At 39.5% G+C, this 19948-nt stretch overlaps 1 protein-coding gene across 2 annotated transcripts in view; it reads left to right on the plus strand.

The window, feature by feature from the left end:
- Positions 1 to 11840, plus strand: part of ROS1 (ROS proto-oncogene 1, receptor tyrosine kinase) — a 131144-nt gene extending 119304 nt beyond the window's left edge. For both annotated transcript variants that reach the window (XM_068985230.1, XM_068985232.1), the window contains exons 43-44: positions 5745 to 5908; positions 11530 to 11840. In XM_068985230.1, coding sequence (XP_068841331.1) covers positions 5745 to 5908; positions 11530 to 11840 — 475 coding nt within the window. The remainder of the gene's footprint in view (positions 1 to 5744; positions 5909 to 11529) is intronic.
- The last annotated feature ends 8108 nt before the right edge of the window (positions 11841 to 19948 follow it).

Below are 19948 nucleotides of genomic sequence, written 5' to 3' on the forward strand. Positions count from 1 at the left end.
GATGCCATTCATCTGGCCATGGCCTTAAGTTGTCATGATAAAGATTAACTGCTCTCCTTAGAGTACAGAGGAAACTGATTTTTATTTGAAGCCTTTCTCTGAGATCACAGACCTAGCTTAGAGGGTTGAAAGTCTGCGCTGAGCCGGTCTGCACCTTCTATTCACTGCTTAAATACTCAGCACCTGGATGCACTCTGGGTCAGGTGAGCCCATAGATGGCTATGCTGTGCTTAGCTATTAATGGAATGTGAAAGTTCAGAGCATTCCCACCCTTCTTTCCATAGTCTGGGATGTATGGTGCAAAGCCCAGTCCTCAGTGTTCTCTTCAGCTTTTAGTTTGCACAACAACCTTAACACTCTCAGAAATAAACGGGATCAAAGGGCAATCTACATCAAGTGAGAGCTCTTTGGGGTTCTCGGCCACAGGTATCACAGGGGAAACTGAAATTACTGGAGAGTCTCTCCAATGCCTGAGGTCACAATAGAGAACATGGAGCCTCACCATCTTATTTTTACCCTTTAAGAATATGTATAAGTGTTAGTTGCTCCATCATGTCTGATTCTTTGGGACCCCAGGGACTGTAGCCTGCCAGGCTCCTCTGTCCATGGAATTCTCCAGGCAAGAATACTGGACTGGGTGGCCTTTTCCTTCTCCAGGGGATCTTCCTGACCCAGGGATCGAATCCGGGTCTCTTGTATTGCAGGCAGATTCTTTACCATCTGAACCACCAGGGAAGCCCAAGAATATGTATATCTGGATGTTAATTGCATCTTTCCAGGGCTGCATATAGTGAGTAAGGGAGTTTTTCAAACCTGAATTTTATGTGATTTGCTTAAATGCCTATTAATTAACCTCCCCTTAATTCTGAAGGATGCCGTGGAGTTTTCATCTGTTAAATTTCAATTGCTTTATGAATCCAAGAAATTTACTCATAAAAACTAATAATGAACATGGTTAATGAGTTTTGTGCTATTTTGGAAGAAATTGAAGCAAAGAGGAGTAAGAGGGTTGGTATGGTGAATGGAAGAATTTGAACTGAAACACTTAGCTAAATGAGATATTTCAAGTATCGGAGTATCTGTTTAGAGGTAGAACCAGCCCAGGTAAATTTTAACAAAATTGAAGGACCTGTCACTTTATTTAGACTAATATGATTGGATATTTGCAACTATAACTTGGTAAAAGTATTTAATGCATGATACTGAATTGCGACAATTAAGGAAAGACCCCTTTTTGTAAGGAAATACCCCTATACCAAAGAAATAGTTGTTAATTTACAAGATGCAAGAAATGCATTTTGGAGGGTTTGATAATATTTAAAAGCCTCATCATTTATTCCATTGCCATTTTAATATTGTTTAAGAGTACAAGTTGTGTGTGTGCTCAATTGACTCTTTGCAACCCCATGGACTGTAACCTGCCCTGCTCCTTGGTCTATAGGATTTCCCAGGCAAGAATCCTGGAATGGGTTGCTGTTTCCTTCTCCAGGGGATCTTCCAGACCAAGGGATCGAACCCATGTCTCTTGTGTCTCCTCCATTGGCAGGCAGGTTCTTTATCACTACACCACCTGGGAAGCCTGAACAAGTTTACTCTTTACTTTTAAATGACTATTGCTTTATAGAGTGTGCCTCTTTTCTTAATCTAGGGCAATCCGGTACTCATTTGACCCTGGACAGTGGGAGAGAAAGGTTTTATATATTTATCAGGTCACTTGTTTTTGCCATTAGAGAGTTAAGAAGAATGTAAATTAAAGCCTCCATAGATAAAAATTAGGAATATCTGCTTAAATAACTTACATAAATTAAACTTTTGCAGGAAAGTGGGAGTGGATGAGGTGCAGAGTGGAGAAGGGGCAATTGTCTGGGTGCTTTCTCTCCTCTCTCGCTCCTTCCTTTCCCTCCTTCCTTCTCACTCTATCATCTTCATTAAGTGTCTTGAATACTTTGTAGAATGAAGTGGATTATAAATAAAAACTTCATAATTGAAATATGACAAGTCTTGAGAGAGTCAACGTATCCTTTGATAATATCTCAGAATTGCAACTTTGTTTTTAGAAGAGGTTAGGTTTCCTATGGCAAGTTACGCTTTACTTTCTCCTTTCACCTGTGTGCTGGTCATTCAGTTGTGTCCGACTCTGTTTGGCCCCACAGACTGTAGCCCACCAGTCCTTGGAATTTTCCAGGCAAGAGTACTGGAGGGGGTTATCATTTCCTACTCCACAGAACCTTCCCGACCCAGGAATCGAACCTGCATCTCTTGCGCCTCCTACATTGGGAGCTGGATTCTTTACTGGTAGCACCACCTTAGAAGTCCACCCTTAGGTTCGTCATTAAGATTCTGTTTTAAAATTGGTTTAAATTCCATGATCGGGTATCAGTTACATGATATTATTTCAGAGTTGAATTGTCCTTCTTTGAGTTATTTGTTTCATTCCTGTTGCTAAATGCCAAAGATTATCAAGCAATATGTAAAGGATTAGGTTCTTAGTAATGATTCTAATCTATAAAAAATACAGGCATGCTCAGTACTCTATATCCAGAATGTAAATTGTAATATAAATGAAAAGTCATCAGATCAATACCAAAAAAGATCAATATTAGATTTCTCTATAATACTCTGATATTAACACTGACATGAGGTGCTTGTCAAGAAATAAAAGAGATGGAAGTGAAAATTTTGTGCCACATACAGATATTACTCTTCAATCAATACCTATGATGGTTTCTGGGTCATTGTCACCTAGAGATTGAATGTATTTTCACTTCATTGTCATTGCTTTAGTCCAAACTACCATCGTCTCTCACCTGCTGCTGCTGCTGCTAAGTCGCTTCAGTTGTGTCTGACTCTGTGCGACCCCATAGACGGCAGCCCACCAGGCTCCTCCATCCCTGGGATTCTCCAGGCAAGAACGCTGGAGTGGGTTGCCATTTCCTTCTCTAATGCATGAAAGTGAAAAGTGAAAGTGAAGTCACTCGGTCATGTCCGACTCTTCGCAGCATGGACTGCAGCCTACCAGGCTCCTCCATCCATGGGATTTTCCACCTAGTCTTCTCTAATAAATTCCTTGCTTCCAACTTGCCCCTCTACAATCAATTCTCTGTGTATATCAGCTAGCGTCATCCTTTAAAAATGTAAAGACCATGCTCCCTTAAAAATCTTTGACAGCTTCCATTGTGTTGCATCAAATCCAGTGCCTAGGCTGACCTTTGACTTGTGATCTCGCCTTCCTCTCTGGCCTCATCTCTTATACTCTCCCCCTCAGGGACTGCTCTACAGCTATACTGGCCGTCCTTCACATTCTAAAATGTGCCAAGTTCTTTCCAAAGTTAGGAATTTACACATGCTTTTGCCGCCTCTAGGTGTGTTCCCTGACTTTCATCCCCACCCAGTTCCCATGGCTAGCATCTTATTTTCTATAGAGTTCATTGGCTTAAATGCCACCTCTGCAGAAGTTCTTCTGTAAGCAACTTACCAAAAATGTTCCATCTCTAATTAGCGTTCACATTTGTTCTCTCTAGTACCATTTTTAGAACTTATAATTTTTAATTATATATTATCTGCTGATATGGTGGTACTAAAATTTTTAAACACTTCCCAGTTTATGTTTCTTTATTAGTCTTTCTCTCTCTGCCCCCAGTCAGCCTTCTGACTCCAGAGAGTGAAAGAGGAGAGCAGGTACTTGACCTTTTTAGTGAGTCAGCAGACTTGGAGCAGTCTCTCTGCTTAGAGCAGAGAGAGGCTTATGTAGAACCCTTTAGCTCCTTGTTAGTTTGCTAAATGGCAACTTTGAGCTACTAAACCTATAATTCTATATAATCTAATAAACAAGAAGAAGAGAAACTCCACTGCTTCTAAGCCCTGGACAAGGGTAGGAAGATAAAACCTTGACAAGGTAAGAGGGTGAAAATTTTGGATATTTAGGTCCTGAAACCTCTGTAGGCTTCAGTTAGATGAGGTGTCACCAAACACAGGGAGCAACTGCCCACTCCTCCCAGTATGGCAGGATGGCAAGGAGATCCCTGAGCATGGGACCCCCTGCATTGACAGAGACACTCAGCATCCTGAATAGGGACTGCATGTCCAGACAGAGAACATGTAGCTTGTACTTCCAAGCCTCCTTTGTTTCCCTGTGTAAAGTGAACATTTTGTTGAAAGCTAGAACTTTGGCTAGGGAGCATCCTGTAGGCATGCTGGAGAAACAGGAAAGGGTTCCCTGAGCCTTGTCAGCAGATGTAGGATGTGATGCAGTCTCAGAGAGGCCTGCAGCTAGAGAGAGAAGTGGGAGGCCCAGTTCCCTGAGAAGGACCAAAAGAGCAGGTAAAGAGATCATGGATTGCAGATAGCAGTCGATGTCTGCAGGAGGGACCAGACCAGTTGCTCCTTAGGGAATTCCTCATCATTCCACTCCGAGACTAGAGAAGGCCTGCAGGGCACAGTGGGGCCCAAAGCATCCTTCACGGGGCCAATACAGCTCATGCAAATCCTGACACCACCTTGGAGAGGAAGACAGAGGGAGTAGGAATGGCCTGAAGATAAGAGACAGCGCGTTATTAGCCATAAAAGACCAAGGGTTACCAAAAAAGGGTGGTTTTCAGAACAGACTAGTTTATAACTGGCATTGTTCTAAATGAAGTTAATTTTCTTCTGCTGTGTGGGGCTTTACGAATCAGTTACAAAGCCCTCAAAAGAGCTACGTTTCCCCCCTGTTCCTGTGAGTTGTAGTGGGTAAATTTTGCCACCCTAATGGCAACCCACTCCAGTACTCTTGCCTGGAAAATTCCATGGACTGAGGAGCCTGGTGGGCTGCAGTCCATGGGGTCGCAAAGAGTCGGACACGACTGAGCGACTTCACTTTCACGTATATGTGCTTCGTATATCACATGAGGACAGGAACCACACTGCCACATCTCTTGCTCCTGATATCCTGCTCGTATATAATGTGTCCAGCAGATTTTTGCTGAATGAATGAATGAACACTCATTGAGAGGTCTGCACAGACATGTCTTAGACAATCATTAAGGAAAAGGTAATATTAAACAACCAGCTATTTATGGCCAGGGGAACTGAGCATCTTAATTAACCTGACAGTGAAGAACTGGATCTGATTTCTGCCTCTGGTTCTGCCACTAAATATCCGTGTGGCTTGGAGTACATCTTAGATTTTGTTTCAGATATCAATGTATAAATGTAAAATTTAATCTCAGCTTCTTCACTAATTTGTAAAGCTGTTGGTTTTCTTATTGGTTCGGTAAACATTTTCTAACCCTTTGTTTATCTATTTATTTGATTAATAACTGTTAAATGTTGGCCTTTCAGAAGGAAGATGTTTTCTAATAAAGGTGGTTATATTGTCAGCAACTGTTATCTTCCTGACCTGTGGCTCAGCGGTTAAAGAATCCGCCTGCAGTATAGGAGACATGGGTTTGACTCCTGGGTCAGGAAGATCCCCTGGAGGAGGAAATGTATTCCTGCTTGGGAAATCCTACGAACAGAGGCACCTGGCGGGCCACAGTTTGTGGGGCTGCAAAAGAGTCAGACTCAACTGAGCAACTAAACAACGACAACAAATTGAATAAATAAGAAATAAAAGCTTTTGTTTCGGCTCAGTTATATTAATTGTGGAAAACTGGCAATAACTCAAATTCTTTTCCGTCTGAAATGACCTTACCCAGGTTATCGGCAATGGCTACCTAATGACATCCAGTCACCATTTACTTTCATGTCTTTACTCATATATCCAGGTGGAATTTAATGACCCAGTGCTGGGCTCAAGAACCTGACCAAAGACCCACCTTCCACAAAGTTCAAGAACAGCTTCAGTTATTCAGAAATTTTTCCTTAAATAGTATTTCTCAATGCAGAGGAGAAGCAAACCCCAGTGGGGTCATAAATGGAGGCTTTGAAGGTAAGTTTGATTCTTCTTCAGAATTTCTGGGTTTTCTCTCCAGTGTTAACTGAACAAGGTCAAAATGGGATGTACCTGGAAGACATCTTACAGTGCACAGGAGGAATAATATACCAGCACCATCCTCATAATTAAGTATTTATTATCCTCCTCTTTGAAAGTAATTTTGGTTTGTTCGTTACATTAAAAAAAAAAGAGAGACTAATGATATGGCCCCTGGATTTATAACCTAAGATAGTAAGAAAGAGAATTAACATGTTAGACTGTGTTTTCATGAGGCCTGTTCTCTTCATTCTCCACTTCTCATGCCCATTTGGACCTCAATGGCAGAGCTGAGTTAATTACAGTTGATGGTACATTATCGTGATTGGTCTCTGCAGGGTTTCTCTTTCATTTGTTTGTTTAGCCCCTTATTTCCATATCCCTCTTCTGTTCTAGTTCTCTCTCTACCTGCCAGGGAGCCATTTAACGTGTCTCTGTTAATTTGTATGTTTTCTACAAAATGTGTATTGTATGCATGGATACTTCAGTGCTATACAATGCTTCTTTTCTTCCTTTTTGCATTAATACTGTGTTTTTAAAAGCCATCCATGTGTATATATCTAATCTAGTACTTCAAATTGCCTAGTTAGTTTGCTGGGATTATTGTAGTAGGTCATACTCATAGTGTAATTCCACTTCAGTATTTTGGTATTAAACACAATAATCACTTAATTCACTTCCAGATTTACAATACATTTGCCTAATTGGCTGCAGAAAAATAAATTTTAAAATGATCCTTTCCAGCTGTTCTTAAACTCCATCCCATAGTTAAAAGTTCACAGGACTTTTTTCTTCTTTTCTCAAATGCAAACATTCTTGCTGAGAAATAAACCTGGCAAGATGGACCATGACTCAGAATGCCTCAGAAATTAAGCCGTTTGGCTCAGCACTGATTGATTATACAATGGCTGATTGTTGCTCTGGAGGCATCTCTCTACAGTGAGACTTTCACCTTGAGTGATGCACTTGACTAATAATAGCAGGGAAAAATAAGAAGCTCAGGATGATTATCTGCTTGTCTTGTTTGCAGTGTTTCTAACTACACATTTTGAGTAAATTTTGATCCATGACATGAATGCAGATAAGACTCTTCTGCAGATGACACTTCTTTAACATGAACAGCTAAGCGAAAATTTGGAAAGAGATGTGCTTTGAGCATACATCCTGATCCTCCTCAGAATAAGCCTTGCTAATAATCTCACATTGGCGCTACCTGCTATCTCGTCATGAGGCTGAGCTGATGATTCTGAGTGTCAGTGGTAGAAGACAGAAGACTGACTGACTGTTCTTGGTGGGCACTGGGGGAAGTCAGAATGGGAAGGGAAGGTTGTCATGGAAATCGAAAGAGACTCACAGAGTCAGGAGTGGTCAAATGCTGCAGAGAAAGAGTTCTGTGGGGATATGAGGAATTTATAGCTGACTTGTGTTACATTTCAAAATTCAACTCTGCTCACAGAAGCCTTTCCTTCCAATATGTACAGACATTTGTAAAAAACAAAAAATAGCCAAGGCTGCCATAATGGGTGTTAGAAGACCTGAGAGCTTAGCTTTACCTTAGGGTCTACCAGATGTCTCCATGAACCCTTACAGAAATCTTTTTACCAGGTAGCATTACCTAGTTCATCTATGAAGCTGTAAGTACCAAACTGCTCACGGTATTTATAAAGGACAATCCCCTTTTAATGAATGGCTTTTAATTGCAATATTATATAACTTTATTTCAGCACTTTTGAATATACCACTTGTGCTATTTAACTCATTAAATCCTTAAAATAGCCCTATGAAGTAAGCATTATAATATTACCATTTTGCATATGAAAAGACTGAGGTTAGTAACTTGCCCATGGTCATCCTGCTGAATAGGGCTGGAGCAGGATTCCATTCTAGAGCCTTTATTCACAGCCTTCACAGAGTGGTAGCAAAGGCAAGGAAACTTTGTTATCTTTAGCATTCTGCATAGCTAGGGGTAGTGAAAGAATTTGCTACTTTTGGCCTGCTAGAAAAGATATAATAATCTTTCCTGGTTATATCTAATTTATTGAGGAGCCAAGCTGTTGACAGACTGAATTAAAATTCTAAAGGATATTTTTTAAAAATAGAGAAGCAGACATAACTAGGCAGAATAAGGAAGAGGTTAACAGGGAATATAATCAAACTCTGATAATTTTTTAGGAACAAGTCTGTGCCATGACAGATATATGACTTTGGTAGCAAGAGAAATTCACATTCTGAAATCGACAACAAATGTAAATTGTGACCATAAGGAATGGACACATATATGGGGATCACCAACGTTTTTTGATAATTGGCATGTGACTAAACAAAAGTGACAGAGAAGCGAGAAGAAATAGAATGAAAAGCAGAGTTTGAATATTTGCAAAGGATAGAAATCATAGAACAGTCACTTTAAGGCAAGCTTAAACTTAATTAACTTTTAAGTAAAAGAATGTGGTGAATAATAGTTTGCTGTTTTGCAGACTGGTGGATGTATTTAACAAAACAGTAAGAAGTCTTTTTTGTTATTGTCAGAGATATATAAGAAGACAAGTAAAGCCACTGGGAGGACTTTTTTGGAAAAAAAAAAAAAAAAGGAGAGGGGGCATTAGGATTAAGGGAGCAATAATACCATTCCTATGCTATGGTCCTACTGACCTAATGGGGTGGAGAGGGGATAGAGAGAAGATTAGTAACATATCTGGGCATCTAGTAAAAATATCCCAGTGACTTCATCCAAACATTTGTGTAAACATCACCTCATCAGTCCCAGAGAGTTCTACAGGAAACAAATCTAAATGCTCCTCTGCTGTTCTAAACATAGCCAGTCAGCCGGCATATGTCTCGTCTGTAAATACCCTGTCTTACTTGGAAGCTTTTATTTTAATATTTCCCTCTTAAACCAAGGGTTGCCAAGTGCATGCCATCTTTGCTCAGGATCTTTGCTCTAAGGACCTGAAAGTTTTCTATTCAGTAGTTTTTAAATCAAAATAAACAACCCACCCCATCTCTCATAAATTCCTTATGCAATAAGAAGATGTACTCATTGCTGAAAGCTTGCCAGGGTCAAGTTACTAAATATTGTCCTAAGTACTATGAAGCGATGAAATAGTGAGCTAATGATTTTTCTTTGACATATTGCACCAGAATTTGTAAAAATAGAATTTATTTGCCTTATGGAAAATAATTTTTTTCCAATGTAGGCAAAAAAATTAAATCATGTTTCCCAATATGCTATTTAATGAGCCAAAGGTATGGCAGTGAAGCGACTGATAATGTGAGTACCTAGACCTATGTTATAAGCATATGTTTTTGCTGAAATTTTAAACTCCTTTAGCCTAATTTCTTTAAGCCCTTCAGGAATATCATCCTAATTTCCTCAATAATATGGGCCACTGGGTAATTTAATCCTATTTCTTCCTATCATTTTTTGATATTTTTATTGCTATTTTCATGCATAACAAGTTATTCTTGTGTATTTCTCAATGGCTATCAGTACGTAGTGACAATGATCATAACAGTTGGATTCTTCCATAGATATTCAGCACATAGGCACTAACCAAACTCAACATCTGATAAGCTAATTTTTATGGGGGAGATATTTTAGAAAAACTGACTATTCACATGGTTTGAAATATACTAGAATGATGTTGGAATAATGAAGAGGAACATGGAATGATACCAAAGAGCCTGCAGCCTGGCCTCTGTGTTATTCAGCAGTAGGGAGGGCCTGAAAAACGAAATAAACACCTACTAAGACAGAGCAAGAACAATGACTCATATGTTTTTATAATAAAATAAGCTTTGTAGTTCAGATTTGGAACTTGGTAATAGGTGTGTGCATGCGTGCTAAGTCACTCAGTCATGTCTGACTCTTTGGGACCCAATGGACTGTTAGCCCGCTAGGCTTCCCTGTCCATGGGGATTCTCCAGGCAAAAATACTGGAGTGGGTTGCCATGCCCTCCTCCAGGGGATCTTCTGACCCAGGGATCAAAACCGTGTCTCCTGTGTCTCCTGCATTCCAGGCAGATTCTTTACCCCTGAAGCACTGGGGAAGCCCTGGTTAATAGGTAGATCCATTAAATTCCATCAGGGAATAAACAGGTGCAATGGTGCTTCCCTTCATCCCTTGAAATTATTTAAATTTTTCCGATATTTCAATTTAAATGCATTCCAAATAAATCCAGCCTGGGGTATACACAGAAGCTTGGCAGCCAGACTGGTCTCACCCCACATTTGGACACTCTTGTGCTGGAAGTGTCATTAGGAGAAAGGGAGGGACCTTCATCTATTGACTGAAATGTTTCCGATTTGTAAAATGTGATGCTGTATGAAAGGACAGTTCTATTTCTGACTGTAAACTTTTCATCCAGGCAGTAACACTCAGGGATTGGAAAACATGGATAAAAACAAATAATTCCTACAATATACATTTGTATGTTTATCTTGTAGATTCCCTAGAATTTTGTGGAATGTTTCAGAAGCTCTGCTATTAGGTTTCAATAGAATTCTTATACGTTTCTAAGTAAGGTCAGCCTTTAAGTAAAGAAAGACAAAATAATATGAGTATAGTTGTGAAGAAGGTCAGATTTCCCTCTGACTATCCGTTTTTCTGCAGGCACCCCCACCTCACACATGTGTGTCTGGAGTCAGCCCCTCTCAAGGACTCCTGCAGGGCACACTGCCCACCACCGCCTCTGCACCCAGCACGGCAGCTCCTCTCTCTGCTTGGGGAGGTGAACGCGAGGACCGACTAGAGCCAGACAGTTTGGGTTCAAATTCTAGTTGTGTGACCTTGGGCAAAGTATTAAGCTCTGTGTCCTCAATTTCCTCATGTGTTGAATGCAGATAGTGCCAGTACTTACTTAATAGGGGAAGAATGAGTTAATATGTGCATATAGCTTAGAATAGTGCCTGGTATGTAATTAGTACTCTGTAAGTATTAATAACAATTATTATGATTATATTTCATATCAGTGTTTATTGCCACCTGACATAGATTTAGTTGTCCACTAGTTTATTCTCTGTATCCCCCCATTAGAGTGTAAACCCCAAATAGCAACAAATGTGTTTCGTGCACTGCTATATCATCAGTACCTAGGACACAGCCTGGTATGCAGTATGCAGGCAATAAATATTAGCTTTATAAATGATTGAATCCCTTGACCTAAAAAAGTACATCTTTAAAGGTAGATATTTTAGCCAGTGTGGCAAGATGAAAGGGTAAGCACTTTATACAAAAAGGGCCATCCTAGGGCCACTTAATTCCTGTCACAAAGACCAGACCTGTGTCACCTGTTATGCAGAGTTACCTCTATATGCTCTGACTGCTTCGTGTATTCCTTTCTTACATAAGCACACATAACCTTCCATCGCATTTTATTACTTCTGCTCTCCTACTAGCCTGAAGTAGTATCAAGGACAGGGAACATGTCTTTTATCTCTGTGTTCCCTCAGTGGTCATCATAAATGTTTATGGAACCAATGAGCAAGGCTGGTGTTTTTCTAATTTTCATAGAGCCTGGATATTACAAATACACGAAACCAAATAGATGCTAGAATAATGTTTGTATTTTTTTCACAGATGAAGATGGTCATCCAATTTGTTTGAATTCAGATGACGTTACGTCAGTTGCTTTAATGGAAACCAAGAACCAAGAAGGGTTAAACTACATGGTACTTGCTGCAGAATGCAGACAAGGTGAAACCAATTCTGAGGGTCCTCTAGGCTCTAAGGAATCTGAATCTTGTGGTCTGAGGAAAGAAGAGAAGGAACCACATGCAGACATAGCTATCTGCCAAGAAAAACAAGTAGCTAACTGCCCTCCTGGCAAGCCTGGAGGCCTCAGCTATGCCTGCCTCACTCACAGTGGATATGGAGATGGGTTTGAGTAATAGCTCTGTGTGGGACATGCAGGGTTGAGATAAACACTCCTCCCATTAAGTGGTCACTGAAAGAAAACCTGGTAGAGTGACAGATGTTGTGGCCTGGTGGTCTGTGACTCCAAATTAACACTGGAAAGTTCCTGTGTTCTAATTTTGGTTCTTAAGAGCCATTTGGTTTAGGTTGAGACAATCTCCATACCAACAGTCTAACCTTGAGCAGAATTCTGTGGTGAACCTCTGAGCATTTGAAAAGCTTAGAAAGACTAATGAGTCTGGAAATGAAACTGTGATTCTTTGCCCTGAGTTTCCTTAGGTCACTTTCCACCCTTCAGTCTGGGCTCTAAGAGAAACATCTTAGGAAAAAAACACGTACATTCAAAGACCTGGAGGAGGAGAGCAAGTATGCTCAGGGGGCCAAGTGAATTACAGATTATCCCAAGCAGGATAAAGGAAATGACTATATAACTGTACATATACAGAAGGAACCAGCACCCAAGACACAAGTCATAAAGAAAGCTATCAATACAATACAATGTTGTCCTTAATGACTACTCTAAAATATTTTGGTTTTTTGGAGTCTTGGAACAGCAGTTTCAATCATATTGCAAAGAGGACCATGAAGATCTCTATGTCCTAAAGTTTAGCTTTCCATGATCTTTGGCTCATATACAAATGATTCTGTGATTTGTGTGCTATTAATATTATAGAAATTAGCTAATATAGAGATTTTTATTTGCCATATCTATTTTCTACATAAAGTACTTAAGATTACATTTACTATGAAATTGTCCTTAAAATTAAATATAAATGATAATATCATGTTAATTCAAGCTATATGATTTTCAGCAACCATACAAAATAATAAGCACCTAAATGAGAACTATTTAAAAATTGCTACAGGGAAACACTGGTTTAAAGCCAGTCATTCTTTGCAGTTACCCATTAAAATCTGAAAGCCTCAAGTGTTCTAACAACAGATCTAATGAAAGTATTCGATGTGTTATTTAGTTGCAGCATACAGAGTGTTCACAAGACACAAAAAACACTTTGATTATACTAATAACATTTGCTAAAATCTATTGTGGAAGCAGAACATGGATCCATTTCCACTTTGGATCATTTAGTTCATTTTTAACTTTGTCCACTGCCTGAGAACTTGCGGAGATGACAGGCTGTATGGTGAGGTATGCAGGGAGGTCAGTGTGTTTGTTCTGTGGTGAACAGCCCCCAAGTAAAGGTCCAGGATTTATGGCCACTCTATCACACCCTGGGATTTCTTTGGAAGGAATGATGCTAAAGCTGAAACTCCAGTAATGTGGCCACCTCATGCGAAGAGTTGACTCACTGGAAAAGACTCTGATGCTGGGAGGGATTGGGGGCAGGAGCAGAAGGGGACGACAGAGGATGAGATGGCTGGATGGCATCACTGACTTGATGGACGTGAGTCTGAGTGAACTCCAGGAGTTGGTGATGGACAGAGAGGCCTGGCCTGCTGCGATTCATGGGGTTGAAAAGAGTCGGACACGACTGAGCGACTGAACTGAACTGAACTGATCACACCTAGTATCCACTGAACAAGGCAGAATATTTTCCCTCTGATCTTCAGACTCTTTAATGGGCATTGATCATTCTTTTTGTTGGCCCACCATATGATGCCCCTACCCCTGTTGGGGAGTTCCTCTACCTTTGTCTTCAGATGGGGAGCCATGTTCTATTTGCTTCCCTCAGATCTCATGCAATACGAAGGCAGGCAGTGACCCTAGCCCCAGCACTCAGACACACCCACCACAGGCTTCTAATTGAGAGAGAAGGAAGGGAAGAAACAGGGACTCTGTGAGTCATGCCTGGTCATGGTGGCAAGTGGAGTTAGTCTGGCTCCCACAATGCAGCGTCCAGGGCTAGGGGAGCCAGGAGAGCAAGCCTGGAGCCTGGTGCCTCTGGCAGGCAGACCTGGGGCTTGGTTTTGCTGTCTGCCTCTAGCAGGGGTTCCCTGCTCCATAGTCTCTGAGTTCAGTTCTCAAGCCCTCCCAAGGATTCTGTGACTTATGTCCATATCCTTTTAATAAACGTTTTTCTTTTAAGTCAGCCAGAGTCAGCTTCTGTTTTTTCGCATCTATGACTTTTGCTCTGCCAAAGTAATACAGAAACTTTATTTTTGGAATGCACAAAGAAATGTATAGAAGAATTGGATTTTCGGTATAATACACTTGCATTACAATCTGGATAATAGAGAAATTTACAGAATATCTGAGGAGAAACAGCCCATAAAGTATCATGCTTTAGCTAGGATATAAGTGCAAATTATTAGACTTAAAAAAATAATTCATAATAAATGATATTGGTAAAAAAAATATTGGCCATCTACAACATAAAATAGTGGCTGAAATTGCATAGGAAAATTTATTATAGATCAAAGTAATTGATAAAAATATAAATGGCTGATAATATTGAAAACTGTAAATTTATTCTGGAAAAATTAGATTTCGTAATCAAGAGGGAATAATTGGCTATAGCTAAAATCGGCACTAGTTAAAATGTGTTATTCACTAAAAATTAACAGAAGAATAAAATCTCATTGATAAATTTTTTTATCTGCAAAAATGACTTGGGAATATTAGACTTGAGAGAAATTATGGCTCCCAAAGGCAGAAGTTATCATTGGTATAAACAAAACAATACAAAGCCAATCAATAACTCTAACCTTAATTTTAAATTGTTCAAGGAAAAGAAACAGTCTGTAAGAAAAATATTTAAGTTGAAAATGAAAAACATTTTTTTTAACGTTGCCAGTTGAACAAAGATTTACCTGGATAACATTAATATGTTGCTATAATTCTGCTGCAAATGCTTTATTCAAAATGTCCTGGAGAAAAGAAACTGTCCTTGATCTCAGATATCCTGTGTTGCTTACCCATCTTGGTTTTCCCTGGCTTATTGGAATGTTCTCACCTATTCTTCTCTGCTTATCTAAATTCCGGACATCCTTTAGGGTCAGCTCATATTCCAACTTGTTGGAAAGGCTTGTCTCCAACTCCCTCCCCTCCTTCTTATCAGAATTACTGCTGCTCTTGTCTTTATGCCTTGTTAACTGGCAATTATGGTATTGTGGTATGGTATTTCTACCTTATTTCTATGTGTTTTACTAACCCGAATAAATTGCAAGCTTTCCAAACTCAGGTGGTATCTTTTAACCCTTTGTATCTTTAATATAAAGTAAGTATTCATATTTAGTGGGTGAATTAGCTTTCTCATCATCTTTTTCCAACACATTTCACAAGTTTTCACTTTTAGCTCATAAAAGAGATGCCAGAAGACTGGTATATTGCCAAGAGGGACACTTATGAGAATTCTTTTGATTCTGAGTTATCTGAAACCCAGATATATTACAGAAGTTTGTGGACTGCTTTGAGTTTCAGATCAGACTTAGATGAGCCTGAAATGCTGGAAGTCCTTGAAATGATGGTAAAGGATATTAAAGAAGACAAAAAATTATTTTTCTCCCTCATTGTAAACTCAACTTTTATCCTCAGAATGGCCTTATGGATGTGGAATAAATGTTAAGTTGTCCTTGACTTCCCTTTGACTTTCTCTCTTTGGTAAAGAGGAGCCCATTCAGTTTTCTTTTTCACAGCTGATCAAGGCTCTGGGTTGCCCAAACTAGAAGACCTATCACAATCCTTCTAGGCTTCTTCACAACCAGAAGAAACAAAGGGCCAACATATACAGCCCAAATGCCATTGTATGTAACTCAGAATATTTCCTTTTAGGTTTCTTTTTTTCTTCCTCCATGTGAGCTTATTTTCATGGCTGGGTTAATTTCTCTTTTTTTTTCCCCACTGACTTTTTTGCATATGCTTTCTCTCTTATCATTAAAAATTCCTTGTTTTCCTAATAACTGCATACAGCCCCTTAGGATGGATACACTGTAGTTTAGTGTTCCCATGTAGAGTCATTCATTTATAAATATTTATTGAATGTTTATTACACAGAAAGCATAGGTGCTAGAAATAGAACAATAAACAAAGCTGAGTCTCTGCCCTGATGGCGGCTACACTCTAGCATTCTAGATGGGGGAGAAGACATAGTAATTAAAAAATGAAAGTATGTATGACAATACGTTAAAAGGATGATACATCATGATCAAGTGGGCTTTTTTCCAGGGTGCAAAGATGGTTTAAACATTCACAAATGAGTCAGTGTGATATACTGCATTAACAAAATGACAGATAAACATCATATGATCATCTCAGTAGATGTAGAAAAAGCTTTCGACAAAACTCAGCATCCATTTATGATTAAAACCTCTCAGCAAAGTGGGCATAGAGGGAATGTACCTCAACATAATAAAGACAGTATATGACAAACTTAGTTAACATCATAATCAACAGTGAAAAGTTGAAACCTTTTCCTCTAAGGTCAGAAACAAGACAGGGATGACCACTCGCTCCACTTTTATTCAGAATAGTATTGGAGTCCTAGCTAGAGTAATTAGGCAAGAAAAATAAATAAAAAACATCGAAACTGAGAAAGAAGTAAAACTGTCATTAGTTGCAGATACTACTATATATAGAAAACTCTGAAGACTCCATAAAAAGACTATTAGAACTAATAAATTCAGTAAAGTTACAGGATACAAAATTAATGCACTAAAGTCTGCCACCTTACTTTACATTAAGAATGAACTATCAGAAAGAGAAATTAAGAAAACAATCCCATTTATGACTGCAACAAAAAGAATAAATCTAATCAAGGAAGTGAAAGAGCTATATTTTGAAAACTATAAGACATTAACTAAAAAAAACTGAAGAAGACAAAAAGACCTTGATTAGCCAAAGCAATCTTGAGAAAGGAGAAGGAAGCTAGAAACATCATGTTTCCTGATTTCATACTATATTACAAAGCTATAGAATTAAAATAGTAGTGGTATTGATGTAAAACAGAAACATAGATCAATGGAAGATACTAGGGAAGCCAGAAATAAACACAGGCATATATGGTCAATTAATTTATGACAAAAAATGGAGGCCAGAATGTACAACAGGAAAAGGATTGTCCCTTAAATAAATGGCATTGGGAAAATTGGACAGTCATATGCAAAAGAACGAAACTGGATTGTTGTCTTATATACAACTCCCTTTAGTTAACAAAAGTTAACTTAAAATGGATTAAAGGCTTAAATATAAGACCTGAAACCTTAAAGCTTCTAGAAGAAAATAGGTGATAAATTCCTTGACATATGTCTTAGCAATGATGTTTTGAATCTGACACCAAAAACAAAAGCAAAATTGAACAAGTGGAACTACATCAAACTAAAAAGCTAACACCATATACAAAAATAAACTCAAAATGGATTAAATATCTAAACGCAAGACCAGAAACTATAAAACTCCTAGAGGAGAACATAGGCAAAACACTCTCCAACATAAATCACAGCAGGATCCTCTATGATCCACCTCCCACAATACTGGAAATAAAAGCAAAAATAAACAAATGGGACCTAATTAAAATTAAAAGCTTCTGCACAACAAAGGAAACTATAAGCAAGGTGAAAAGACAGCCTTTGGAATGGGAGAAAATAATAGCAAATGAAGCAACTGACAACCAACCAATCTCAAAAATATACAAGCAACTTATGCAGCTCAATTCCAGAAAAATAAACGACCCAATCAAAAAATGGGCCAAAGAACTAAATAGACATTTCTCCAAAGAAGATATACAGATGGCTAACAAACACATGAAAAGATGTTCAACATTACTCATTATCAGAGAAATGCAAATCAAAACCACAATGAGGTACCATTTCACGCCAGTCAGAATGGCTGCGATCCAAAAGTCTACAAGCAATAAATGCTGGAGAGGGTGTGGAGAAAAGGGAACCCTCTTACACTGTTGGTGGGAATGCAAACTAGTACAGCCACTATGGAGAACACTGTGGAGATTCCTTAAAAAACTGGAACTAGAACTGCCTTATGACCCAGCAATCCCACTGCTGGGCATACACACCGAGGAAACCAGAATAGAAAGAGACACATGTACCCCAATGTTCATAGCAGCACTGTTTATAATAGCCAGGACATGGAAGCAACCTAGATGTCCATCAGCAGATGAATAGATAAGAAAGCTGTGGTACATATACGCAATGGAGTATTACTCAGCCATTAAAAAGAATACATTTGAATCAGTTCTAATGAGGTGGATGAAACTGGAGCTGATTATACAGAGTGAAGTAAGCCAGAAAGAAAAACACCAATACAGTATACTAACACATATATATGGAATTTAGAAAGATGGTAATGATAACCCTGTATGTGAGACAGCAAAAGAGACACAGATGTATAGAACAGCCTTTTGGATTCTGTGGGAGAGGGCGAGGGTGGGATGATTTGGGAGAATGGCATTGAAACATGTATAATATCATATAAGAAACGAATTGCCAGTCTAGGTTCGATGCAGGATACAGGATGCTTGGGGCTGGTGCACTGGGATGACCCAGAGGGATGGTATGGGGAGGGAGGTGGGAGGGGGGTTCAGGATTGGGAACACGTGTACACCTGTGGAGGATTCATGTTAATGTATGGCAAAACCAATACAATATTGTAAAGTAAAAAAAATAAATAAAAAATAAAAATAAAAAGCTTTTGCACAGTAAAAAAAAAAGAAAACAACACACAACAACAACAAAATTAAAAAGCAATCTATTGGATGTGAGAAAATAATTGGAATTATAAATGCAATAAAGGGCTAATACCCCAAACCTAGGCTTCCCTGGTGGCTCAGACAGTAAAGAATCTGCCTGCAATGCAGGGGACCCAGGTTTGATCCTGGGTCGGGAAATCCCCTGGAGAAGGGAAAGGCTACCCACTCCCTACTCCAGCATTCTTGCCTGGAGATTTCCATGGACAGAGGCGCCTGGTGGGCTAAATATACAAAGAATTCATATAACTCAACAGCAAGTAAAACAATAGAAAGGACGGAAAGGAAAGTGCTAGTGGGGGTTAGATCCTGCAGGCCACTGTATGGACTTCGGCTTTTTACCTAATAGGAAGACACTGGGGGGTCCTGAACATACAAAATGCATGATTTGACTTTGGTTTTAAAAGACTCTTTCAGAGCCTGTGTGAAGAAGGGACTGAGAGTAGGGTGGGACAGAGAGGTAAAAATAGGTAAATCAGTTAGAAAGTTATGATGATTAACCATGAGGTGATGATGGCTTGGCAGGGAAGGAGACGAAACAGCAGTAAAAGTGAAGAAAGTGGTTGATTCTATGTTTCTTCTGAAGGTTCTGCTGATGGATTAGATATGGAGTACCAGAGAAGAAAAGGTTAAGGTTTTAACCTGAGCAGTGGGAGGAACGTTAAGTTACCGCTTATCAGATGGGGAAGACTGAAGGAGAGAAGATTCATTTTGAGAGGTGAGGTGGCAATTAGAGGTTCAGTTTAGGATGTGTTCGTATTGAGAGGATTCTTAGAGACCTAAGGGGAGAGGCTGAATACGCAGTGGGAGACGGGATTAAGGAGCGGGTGCTGGCTGCAGAGTTGTCTCATTGATTAGCCACGAGACTGGCCCAGTTCCACCAGCAGTGAGGATAAATAAGAAGGAAGGGCTGAAGGCAGAGGCCAAAGTCTTTCCATGTTTAGACATTCAGGAGCTGAGGAGCGACTAGCAAAGAAGACTGAGAAGGAGGTGTCAGAAAAGCAGCATGAAAATCAAGAGCCCATGGAATCGTGGAAGTCACACAAACACAGTGTTTGAAGAAGGATGGAATTATGAACTGTGTCAAATATTATTGACAGTGACGGTGACCATATGTCTTAGTTGGCCTGGATACTCCCAGCTTACGCCTTTGTCCCAGATTATTACCCACGTTCATTTCACACTTAGAAATGATCTTGTTCAGACCATAAATTACATGGTCCCCTGTGGTCCCCGGAGGTGTGCTGTTTAGATCATCTTTCAAGAGAACCTGCCTTGGGGAGCATGGCTAATTGATGCGTCCAGCTGCTGTACCTTCAGATCTGGGGTGACATTCACGCCAGGTCATGCTTCCCGTGGGCCATTTCCAGCCACTGACTAAACACAGGGGCATACCACAAATGGGCCATTCCTGCCTGATCTGG

The sequence above is a fragment of the Capricornis sumatraensis genome, chromosome 13 (assembly GCF_032405125.1).
Source record: "Capricornis sumatraensis isolate serow.1 chromosome 13, serow.2, whole genome shotgun sequence".
Taxonomy (NCBI): Eukaryota; Metazoa; Chordata; class Mammalia; order Artiodactyla; family Bovidae; genus Capricornis; species Capricornis sumatraensis.